This window comes from Belonocnema kinseyi, chromosome 8 (genome assembly GCF_010883055.1).
Source record: "Belonocnema kinseyi isolate 2016_QV_RU_SX_M_011 chromosome 8, B_treatae_v1, whole genome shotgun sequence".
Classification (NCBI taxonomy): Eukaryota; Metazoa; Arthropoda; class Insecta; order Hymenoptera; family Cynipidae; genus Belonocnema; species Belonocnema kinseyi.
The window spans coordinates 31,060,957-31,073,394 of record NC_046664.1 but is presented as its reverse complement, the minus strand read 5'-3'; the positions used below and the strand labels follow the sequence as shown (position 1 = coordinate 31,073,394).

The window sequence follows — 12,438 nt, the reverse complement described above, 5'->3', positions numbered from 1 at the left end:
CCTAAAATTGGTAACGTAATTTACGGATGATGCCTTATTAAAATAATAATTACCAGGAGTAACGTGTGGAAATAGATCATCCTGCCCAGGAAGGGAAGGTGGATGCTCATCCTCTGGAGAACGTTCAGAGGCATATCCTTGATCTTGAGGTTCATTTCCGGAAAGATTGCTTTGTGTGAGATCAAGAGATAAAGTAGAATGAAGACGATGTTTAACTAGTTCGCAACTCTTTTTATGGACCATATTGACTGGTTGTTCATCGACGGAATTTTTGCTCGAAAATCTACTTCGTTGCGAGCTAGCCCCCTCCTCGAGGCATTTTTTGAAGTAAGAAGAGTCCCTTCTTACTTCCTTAAAAGAACTGCTTCCCTTGTACGTATCAGTTTCGTGTCGATTCAAACTCTTAGCTTTCGATTTGGTGAAGGAGAACCTCGTTTTCGGATGTGGTTGACTACCGTCGACTGTATCCGAACCCTTGGAATTTTTGGCTGCCAGAATCGAATGCAATTGACATTTTCCAGGTTCGAATTCATCACTCAGTCTGTATCTGAAACGCAAAGAATATAGTAATTTAGAATCAAATCTTCTTGACCTTCAGATTAAAATGAGATTCTTCACCAAGAAATGTAGATTGCTTTGCATATATGGCTGGAAATAAATGAGTTGTAATTTTCCAGACTGGTTCTAATTTGCGAAAACCGGCTTCCTATAAGCGGCTGTAAGACTCAAATGATGCAGTGAAATCAATTATCCCTTTTTAGTCTCGAAAGGCTGCGAAAGGCTGTAATGCTCTTTTAAATATATATTTTTAGATCCTTGAAGGACGAGAAATTCGTGGGCTTGAATTTTATTTATAAAGGTATACCAACCTCCAAGGATCGCCTTCTAGGGAATCTTGGGACGGACGTTTAACGAGGTCGAAAGTACCAAATGGTGGCTCGCTGTCGGAGATGTGCAGCCTCTTTTGATGTGGTAACGTCCTGGGGAGGTTTCCACCCACCGCACTGTGAATCACATTATTGTTCTCTGCAGATTCGATTTCGAGACCCTCTTTATCATCCAGGCGGTTGGGCAACGAACCACAAAGTTTGTACCTGTTGTTTGAAAAATCACAGTAAAATTTCTGTTTGGGTATTATGGGTGTAGGTATAATGAAGCATATGTTTAATATGCATTTCTCTAAAGGAAGGATGTATTTGTCATTCACCATCTGTAAAAATGAAATCTACACTAATTGTGAGTTGTGGGAAAATCAACATAAACCTAAAAGAAATATATGAGAATAGTTTAAGGGACCCTACTTAAGGGGGGCGACCCACGTAACACCTCAAAAATAAGGGTATATTTTGAGATTTTTTTCGGATGAAGAATATAATGAATCTTTTAAAAACTTTTATGGTTTATTGAGGCACTTTTCAGCTAAGAAATAAATTTTTTCCAGCTATAAATATGCATACAATTTTTAATTATAAGGGTAGATGTTGAACATGTTCAGCCGGGAGATGTCAAATTGCTTGAATGCTTTTCTTGAATTTTATACTCATAGCTTCTGTGTGAGCCAAAAAAAGTTTTAAAATAATCATTTTTAACAAAATGGCGTCCGTTTAAAAAAATTTATTTTAAAGTTTAAAGATTTACATGTTAAAAAAAGGCATCATCGGCAGGCTAGCGGGAGGCGTGCGGTCTTTTAGGGGTTGAAGAATGCACCTGCGACTCTGAAACTTTTACAGCATGTTTTTGGGATGACAAGCTTCCATTAAAGCAAAAAAAATCGATTTTTTGAAGCCGTTACTTGGGTCGCCCCACTTTAAATAACGTAATAGCTCAAGGGGGGGGGGAGACATTTTGTTACTATTTGTTATGTAAAGGTAGAGGGGGCCCTTGATTAATGCACGTAATTTTTCCAAATTCGAAAAAACTTTCTCCTGAAGATTATTTTTTTAGTTAGAATTGTTATTATTTCTAAGAAAATTGACAATTTTCTTCAAGACATTTTTTTAGTTTGAAAATTCAACTGGTTTATTAAAAATACGCTTGCTTGGGATAAAAATTCAACTCTTTTCGTAGAACATTAAACTTTTGTTTAAAATTCATATTTTGTTGCTGATAAGTCAACTGAAACCTTTTTTGCATGAAAAGGATAAAAATGCAACTCTGTTTTTTTTCTTTTAAATTCAACTATTTCATAGAAAACTTACTTTTTGTTCAATATTTTTATTTTTTGGTTAAAAACTCAATTGAAATCTTCTTGGATGAAAATTCAACTCTTCTTTTGAAATTGTCTTTTTGATTTAAAAATTCACATTTTTTAGTAGAATTTTAATTTTTCTTGGCAAAAATACAACTGCTTGGTTCAAAATTTAACAATTTTGTTAAAAGTCATACTTTTTGGTTAAAAATTCGACTATTTAGTAAAAAAATTAACTTATTGTTTACGATTCTCATTTTGGTTTTGGAAAGTGAACTGAAATTTTCTTTGTATGAAAATTTAACTATTTTTTTTTAATTCATCTGTGTTAGAAGAAATTGAACCTTTATTGAATGCAACTTTTTGGTTGAAAATTCAACTCTTTTTTGAAAGTTTGTCTTTTGGAACTTAAATATCGCCTCCTCTAGCAGAAATTACACCTTTCTTGGATAAAAATGTAACTGTTTGGTTGAAAATTCCACAATTTTGTTGAAGTCATACTTTTTTTTTAATTCTGCTGTTTTGTTTAAAATTAAACTATTTCGTAAAAAATTTACTTTTTGCTTAAAATCTATATGTTGGTGTTGAAAGATAAACTAAAATATTTTCTAAATGAAAGTTGAACTAAAACAAAATGTTGTCGTTTTTTATTACAAATTCCGCTGTTTTAGTACAAATTTCATGTTTCTTGGATACAAATGCAACAATTTGGCAGAAAATTCAATTATTTTGTTAATAATCCATCCTTTTCGTTTGAAAAAATTCATCTTTTTTAATAGAAAATTAAATTTTTTTCATTTTTTGGTGAAAAATTATTCTTCATTGCTTGGGTATTCAACTATTTTGCTTGGAAGATTTGGTTCAATCACTTTGTTAAATCATTTTTTTAAGGCTTATATTTTTAGTTGAAAATTCATCTCTTTGGTTGAAAGTTTAACTATTTTGCTGAAAAATAGTCTGTTTTAATTAAAAATCCAAATTATTGGGTAAAAGTTAAACTATATTGTTGAAACTTTATTTTTCGATTGAAGGCTTGCGTCTGTTTGAGAATGTAACTGCTTGGTGGAAAAGCCTTTTTTTAATTTATTTTTTAAAATAAATATTTAACTTTTGCGTTTTTTTTAAGATTAATCTTTTTTAGTTGAAAATTCTCCTTTAGTGGTAAAAAAAATTTTTCTTGGTTTGAAATCTCATTTTTGTTGTGTAAAAATTCATCAGTTTTGTGTCAAAGTAATTTTTTCCTGAAAAGCCATATTTTTTGTTTGAAAATTCAATTTTTATAGAAAAAATTCATCTTTTGGCTTAATGGTTTTATAATTTAGATAAACTTTTATCTCTTTCTTGAGAAAAAATCTTTATTTATTTTTTATTTTTTTGTACAAATGTCATATCTTTTGATTGAAATATGAACTATGACACTTTTTTGTTGTAGATTTATGTTTTTGGGTTGAAAATTCAACTATTATTTTAAAAATTTAATTATTTTGCTGAAAAGTCAAGTATTTTGTTTAAAAGTCATCTTTTATAGTAGAAAAGGCATTTTTTTCATTAAAATAAATTAATCAGTTAAAAGTTTTTAAATTTGTATCTGAAATACTGTTTTTTTTATAAAAGATTTAATGTTTAAAGTATTACAAAATTAAAAAGCTGGTTTTTTAAATATTAATGATCAAGGAAAATGAAAAATTAGTCTAGTAAAAATCAAGGAATTTTGAGAACGAAGTTCTCGGAGACCCCGCCAAATTCTACTTACAATAACTAGAAAAAACTAGCAAAACATTTGTGGAAACTAAAAATTAAGTACAGTAAGAGAGAAGGAAGGGGGGTGGGTAAATAATTGGTTAAGGTTTGTTACAGAGAGAAAGGGGAGGTTTAGAGAGGGCCTATTATCCGTTACGTAATTTAAGTAAGGTCCCTAAAAAATTCGAATAATTTCTACGTTTAACCATTTACACTTTACAGGCCTCACAGTCCCTATGGGATAAAAAAGAATTTAAATTAATTGAAAACAATTTAAAAATATGAAAAAACTCAATTGAATTCAGTAAATGTGGAAATGAGCTTAAAAAATGCAACGAACTTCAAAAGATTAAAAAAACAATCATTTCTAATATCTTCAAATCTTTAAAACCCTACTAATTTATAACCAAAATGTAATTCAAATGAATTAAAAATAATTTTGAAATAAAAAAAATCCATTGATTTCAGTCAAATTTGAGTGAATTTAGAGCAATTGAAGGGAAATCATAAGAATTCGATGAAATTCATAACAAAAATCAAGCTGAATTAAAAAAGCAATCAAGAAAGTTGAAAACAATTAGGAAATATGAAAAAACTAATTGAATTGTGTAAGCTTGAAATGGGTGTAGAAAAATTTAAGAGAATTCAATGACTTTGAAGAACTGCATATGAATTTAAGGTGAGTTTTAAAGAATTCAAGATTAATTGAACAACTTTTTTCTAATCTTTTGAATGAAGTGGAATTGAGTGAATTCCAAAGAATTCCAAGGAATTCCGAATAAATTAATACGAATTCAGGGCGAATTCCAAATGAATTATAAGCAAATTTGAAAATCTCTTCAAATCTGTGAAATCCTACTAATTTCTAAACAAAGAACTGACGAATGACTAAAAAACAATTCAAAAGAATTCAAATGAATTGGAAATAATGTTTAAGATCCCTTAAAGTTATTAAATCCCTTTGGAAATCCCGTAACATTCCTAAAACTATCAAAATTGTTTTTACTTTAGGCTTCATAGCCCTTACCCCTATTCGCCTTTTTTCACATTTTCCCCTATTTTCCATTTAAATGTGAACTGAATTAATAGTGGCCAACAAGAAAATCCAAATACTTGTTATTGAGCTAATTCTTTTTGGTCGAAAAATCTACTATTATACTTTTTGTTAAAAACTACCTTTTTGTTGAAAATTCAAAAATTTGGTTGCATTTTTTTATTTATGGTCCGAAGAATGTTTCTGTGTTGAAAATTCAACTCTTTTGTAAGAGTTTGGTTTGGTGAATACTTTACTATTTGGATGAAAATATGGTCTTTTTTGGTTGAATATTAATTGTTTTAATGACAAATTTGACAAGGTATTCGATTTTTGGTTCAAAAATAATATTATTTATTCGAAAATTTTACTTTTTTAATGGAAAATTAATTTTTTTGGTTAGAAATTTATTTTTTAGTTGAAAATTAAATTATTTTGTTAAAAATTTAATTATTTCGTTGATATTACAATAATTTTTAACGGATATTTTAAGAATTTAAAGCTTTCCAACTTGAATTTAGTAGGGTAATAATAATTATATTAATTTTATTTAAAAGTGAATAATGTGCATTACTAATGTGACTGATAGTCTTTTTAATTATTTCGAATTCGAAAGAATTTGATACAATTTACAAGAATTCCGTGAATTCTTATAAATATATGATTAATTAAAAAAAAAATTTTAATCAATGATTTAAATGAGATTCGAGTGAATTTAGTGGAATTTCAAACAATTTTCAAAGAAAATGCAAGTTTGAAAGACTTCTGGATGGATATAAAAAAAAAAAATTATTTGAGTAGAATTTAATGAATTTAGAAGAAATTAAAATAATTAAGCGAGAGTTAAAACCCCTACTTCAGGATAAATTAATAAGAATGAAAAGTGAATTAAAAGTAAATTCAAATGATTTGAAAAAACTAACAAAAATTCAAGAAATGAACTAATTTCAGTAAAATTAGAGTGAATTTAGAAAAATTCACGGATTTAGTGATTTAGTAATTTTCAGTAATTTAGTAAAATATAGAAAAAATGAGAAGAATTCGATGGAATTCATAAACATTGAAAATAATTTAAAAAATCCAAGTGAATTTAAAACATTCACTTCAGAGTGAATAAAAAAACCATCGACTTAAGTAAAATTGAAGTAAATTTAGAATAATTTAAAGGAACTCAACGGAATTCGACGAAATTCATACGAAATCAAGATAAGATAAAAATAATTCAAATTAATAGAAATATTTTTTTATCCTACTGAATTCATATAAATGGGAGTGAATAAAATTAATGAATAAGAATCCGATAAAATCTGAATTACAAAAATTGTAAGAAATTCAAAAAATGCAATAAAAGTCAGAAATCCTTTAGATCTCTGTTTTAATTTATTAAAGAAACTGACTTTAAAGTAACCTTTTTATTTTAAAAAGTGACATTTTTATTTTAAAAGGTGACTAAAAAATGTAATTGAGAAATGCATTTTTATGGGAAATTACTTAATTAAAATATTTCGATAAAGACCTAGATTATGTCCAACTTAAGTAAAAGCTGTAGTCATTTAAAATAAAATATTAAAAAGTAGCACATTTTTAAGAAAATTGTAATAAAATGTATGGGATAGTGGCTATCAGTAGTCTGAGTAATTTCCACTTTTTCTGAGAAAACAAGTTATTCTTGTTTCCAATGCAACCTACAAAAGGATAATCATTAATTGAGAGCACAAATAAAAGCAAAATAATTAATTTTAATTTCAATTTGTTAACACGTATATAGTAAACAAACTTAATTAGCTTAAGTTAATTATTTTACATGCACTAGTATTTTTATATATGAATTATCCACTGTGGGGAGGTTACCCCTACTCGGTTACTCTGTTACTTATGCAATCAAGTAGTACACTTGTTGTAATTTTCATTGAAATTTAATTTCTAGTTTTATTGATCAATAGAGAAGTCTAGGACTCTCGAATTAAATTTACCAAATGTAGGACATGTAGAGATGCGATGTAGGTCAAGGATAAGACGCTTATGAAATGTAGGACAATGCAGTGGTAATAGAAGAGTGCATCGTTCATTACTTTTATATAAGGCTATTTATTAGTTTTTAATTTTCACTTCTATCTGGCTCATGCTGAAAAGAAGGCAGATTTTGAGGCATAAAAGCAGACGACAATGGATAAAGTTTTATTATAAAGAAATGGGGAGGATCCCCTTTTTTGTATTATTGGATTTTTATTTTTTGTTGAAATTGGGTAGTTGGTATATTTATGATTTAGAAATGAAACACTGTCACAGAAAAATTAGAATTTCACGTTTCACTACTCTTTTAATCTTAAATATTAATAAGTATTTAAATAACATTCTGTGTCTTCTGCAAAAATTCTGCACTTTCTTTACTTGGAAAAAAAATCTTAAAAGTTCGATTCGGGAAATGCCAAGTTGCTTTCTGCAGAAAAGCCTTAAATCTTAAATTTGTTTTTTTTCAGATGTTTAGTTTTTTGCAACACTCCAGAATTGGTAAAAAATGTAAAAAATGAAAGAATATTAAGATTATCAAATTCCAAAACATCTTACAGATTTTCCAAAATATCATAAAGAAATGAAGAAAATTCCACAATTTTCAGAGACTTTTAGATGCCAAAGAAAATGGTTGGATATTTTTTTAAGAATATTTAAGAATATTTAAATATATTCTATGAATCCTAAAATACATGAGGGTACAAGTGGTGACTCAAAGAAAAATATTACTGTTTCTTATTTGCAAGAGAATTCTTTTTTGTTGCAATTAGAAATTGTCTTTCTAAGATGTTGCCTAACTGGCAGAAGATATTGCGATTTGAGAAAAAAAGTTTTAACGTTACACGGAGAGACATTACAAGAGAACAATTCACGGAAGCTCCTGATTTTAGAGCTACAATTTTTACGTGATTTTAAGTCTCGGACTCTGTGATCTAAGAGCATAGAATTCGTGACCTGAAAATAAAGGAGCGTGGCCTAATGCCTAAACTTCGAGATCTATGCTTTAAAAGCAAGGGTTCCGAGATCTTAGTTCTTGCGTCCAAGTGTAATAAAATCAAGGAGTAGCGCCGTGAACTAATCTCCTAAAATTTCTCTTCGTGTTCAAACATGTATAATCCAAGAGGGAGGAGATATTATATGGGAAAGGGGAGAGGAGAGGGGATCCCCAAACTCCCCCTCCATTAACTGAAGTTTATTGGGATTGACGTTATAACTAGGCTCTTCGCCCAATGACGACTAACTACTCAATTTTGAAATGATTTCGATACGCAAAATAAATTTCTCGCATATAAGCGGTATTTGGGCGTATACTTTAAACAATGAATAATACAAACAATAAAATAGCCTCGGAATGGACTGAAACTTTGATTGACGGAAGACATGCACTACGTAAAGATCAAGTTTCAGGCGATGAATGGGGACCAGGTGTTTGGAAAGTTAGAGGGGTGAATGATCGTAAGGAAAAAGAATGATGAGAAACTGTGCGCTTAAGGATGCAGATATTTTATGTGTTCCTGGAACAAAGAAAAAGGGATGTGACACTAGAAACATAAGAAATGGGGTGTTGGAAGGCAAACTTGAATTATGGACAGGAGTAGATAGTGAATCACATAGTAGCCAAGGAGTCAATCTGATTGTGAATTAGAGAGCAAGTCAGCATGTCAGAGATAATAGATGTGTATCTCCCAGATTGTTGTAGGCAAGAATGAAAGTAGGAATCAGAAAACTATTTATCATAATGTGCTACGCCCCAGTTGATGGTAATCCGAGCGAAGTAAAAGACGCCTTCTGGGACACTTTATATGATACAATAATTACTAGCAATCATGGTGAAAGAATTATTTTACTATATGAACGGATGGGTCGGCATCTAACGCCAGGGTACAGAAAGGGTGCTAGGTAATTTTGGCGACTCAAAAACAAATGATAACGGGAAAAGATTATAGTTAGCTTATGCTTAGGAAAGGGCTTACTTATTGCAAATATTTCGTTTAGGCATAAAATGATCCACATTTACATCTAATGCAGACGAAATAGTCTAATTATAAAGAGGGTCTGAATGCAATACTAGGGTGGCGATTGGATGGACGATTTCAAATTCCCGGTCGTTTGCCGGTTTTTCCCTGACAAGTTATTCAATTTTCCTGGTCAACTAAAAGGAACATATTTATAATTGTCGCAAAACGCAAAAATTTATTTTAAGTCCTGAAGTTTATTCTGAATATCCTTTAACACCACATAGCAAAAAATTAAAAATTAAATTTATTTTCAAATGAAACAACAAAAAGAATAATTTTCTACCAAAAATACAATTTTTCAACAAATTACACGAATTTTAACGAAATTGTTGAATTTTTAAACCAAGGAGACAAATTTCAAACCAATAGAATAAAAAAATAGAAAAAAAAAAACAATTTTCAACAGAAAATTAAATACTTACATTTTTAGTAAAAAAAAAAATTTTCATCTTAACTGAAGAACTTTAAACTAAAATGATGAAACCTCAAATGGAATAGTTACATTTTAAACAAAAAAATTAGTTTTCAACTAAAACAATGAATCTTCGACTGAAATAGTAGAACTTTCAACAACAACAAATTTCTTTTGCTAAAAAAGATCGATTTTCAACCAAAACTTAAATAATTAAATTTTAATTTAAGAAAAACGATATTCAATCAAAAAAGATTGAAATAAATGATATTTCAATTTAAAAAGACAAATTTACATCCAAATTGTTAAATTTTAAACTGGAAAAAGTCAATTTCCCACCCAAAATGGAACGGTAAAAGTTTCAGTTGATAAAATTAACGTTCAACCAGACTGAAGAATTTTCAAATAAAATTATGAATCTTCAACTGGAATTGTTGATATTTATACCTACCAAAAATTTCAATTTTCAACCAATGATATAAATTTTCTAAAAAAAAAGAATTTTCTACAAATTAAAATTTTTTTTTATAGTTTAATTTTTAACCAAAAAAAATCGGATTTTCAGAAAAATAGTTCAATTTTCTACTGGAAAAGTTAAATTTTTAACTAAAAAATTTAATCTCAAGAAAGTCGTTACACTTTTAAAAAGAGATGAATTTTCAATTAAAATTATGAATCTTCCAAAAAAGAAAAAAAATTGTCCTAACTACAATAGATCCCGAGTTAGCACCTGCCAAAGGTCACCCATTTCGACATGAATTTACAGTTAAATGCACAGAGTTCAGTTTTTTTATAATGCTCGTTTGGGGGTAGTCACAGAAGAAAGATTCTAGAGAATGAATACACGAGAACTTAATTATGCGTAACATAAAAAAAAAGAAAATGCTTCTAACCCCAATAGGTCACGCCTTCCAAATTGACCTTCCAAATATACCTATTTTTTGTTCTTCTTTCGCCGAAAACCCGAGTCATGTTTTTTGGAAATCCCTCGTTTCATGGATGACACACGAGAAAGTTCTAAGAAGATAAATAAAAGAGGACTTCATTCTGCGTCAGTTAAGAAAAATATATATTCCTGCTCCTAACAGGTCACGAGTGTTGCAAAGTTTATCCTTAATCAATTCGGTGACTAAATCGCACCGCGGAAGTTGTAAGTTTTTTAGTCAAGCAATAATGATCAATAATTTATTTAATTATCATATTAATAATAATCAACCACTTTTACCTGATATATATGTGATTATTTAAATAAATAAATCTTCTTCACCCATCAAATATGCATTTTTCGGCATTTTTTAATGAAATTTCTATCAAGGACGCTTATTATAGATTATAATATTCATTTTTAATATATAATAAGCCTCCCCAATAGAAACTTCAGTGAAAAAATTAAAAGATTGCACACTGGATGGGTGATGGAAAGTTATTTATTTAAACAATTGTTTATTTATTGATTAAAAATGACAAAATATTTATTTTAATCTATAATAAGCGTCCTTAATAGAAATGTCATTTAAAAATGCCGAAAAATGCACATTTTATGGGTGGTATTTTTATGGAGTAGGAAATATTTTTTTAACCTACGCAGAATCAAGCCCTTTTTCATTTATCTTCTTATAACTTTCTCGTGTGACATCCATGAAACGAGGGATTTCCAAAAAACATGACTTTCGGGTTTTCATTGAAAAAATACCAAAAAATAGGTATATTTGGAAGGTCAATAATGACAAAAAACTGAAAAATTCAGGTCGAAACCTTTGGCAAGTGCTTAGTCGCGATCTATTGCAGTTAGGACAATGTTTTTTTGTTTTTGAAATTACAGGTATTTACGTCTACTTTAATTCATCTGTTGACCATTTTTACACCCGGCCATCAGGATCCAAGCTACAGAGAAACCCAAAAAAGATGTGAATTTTGGCAAAATTTTTTTAAAAACTCGGGGTGCTTGAGAGGCCGTAACTCCTAGACTATTGGTGATAGAACAATGTTTTTTTTTAGTTTTACGCAAAATTGTATCTACTTTAATTTTTGTAAAATACTTCTGCCTCTTAAATGCACAGGAAAGCACCAATCAAATGGAATGTGATATTTTGCACCTTTTCACCCAAAAATTTCCGTGTTCCGGGACGAAATCCTGTTTACAGAACCTGAACCCTTATTAGGCACCCCCAAATGAAGTATTTAAGAAAAGAAAAAGACTGCCCCCGAAATTACCGGAGTTGCACCATTTTTCCAAGCAAATGACTGGACTATCATTGTTGAGAGTGCGCATGAAGTGTGTGGTACTGCGGTTGCAGGAAGAATGTCTGGTGAAGCGTAGTGTAATTATGAAATCCAAGCAGCCGCAAAAAAAAGAAAGAAGCGCAAAAAGAAGGTTAAACATCGCCAGCTTTTGCGATGATAAAAGAAATAGGTTTAAAAATGATTACAGACACAAAAAGAGGAAAGTAAAGCTATCAGTCAAGGAAAGTAACGATAAAATTAAAACAGAAAAGCAGAAGAAAATGCAAAACGACATAGCAGGAAGCAAGAAACTTTCTTATAAATGGGTGTTGATTAACATGAAAGAAAGTAAAAGTACAGAGTTATGCAACATGAGAAATGAGGAATTATTGGGAGGTGAAGCTATAGGGCGCCACAACTACGATATGGAACACAGTGCGCTAGAAAACCCAATTGAGAAAGTCAGTGCCTCCGAAGTTAGGGATATACCTACGAACTTAAAAATGGTGGAATTCAAGATTCCAGGACTTTTCCAAGTTTTCAAGGATTTTAAGGATTATGTAGCAATCCTGGTAGTGGAGTGGAAAAGAATGAGGAAGGATAGAGGGAGGATAGGTGTAGAAGGTCAAGGAAAGGAAGGTGTATATGGAAAGTAGAATACGGGAATAAGAGAAGTAGGGTATGGAAGGCAAATGAGGGAAGAGAAGGAGGGGAATCAAGGTAGGGGCATTGGACGTAGAGGAATGGGGTAGGGGAGAAGTGGGTTTACGGGAGAAGGGATGGAATACGGGATACGGAAGTAGGCCAGGGG

At 30.1% G+C, this 12,438-nt stretch overlaps 1 protein-coding gene across 1 annotated transcript in view; it reads right to left on the bottom strand.

The window, feature by feature from the left end:
- Positions 1-12,438, bottom strand: part of LOC117177693 — a 159,285-nt gene that overhangs the window by 49,408 nt on the left and 97,439 nt on the right. Inside the window, exons 3-4 of the mRNA XM_033368550.1 lie at positions 870-1,094; positions 54-547 (exon numbers count right to left, since the gene is read on the bottom strand). Of these exons, the coding sequence (XP_033224441.1) occupies positions 54-547; positions 870-1,094 (719 nt within the window). The remainder of the gene's footprint in view (positions 1-53; positions 548-869; positions 1,095-12,438) is intronic.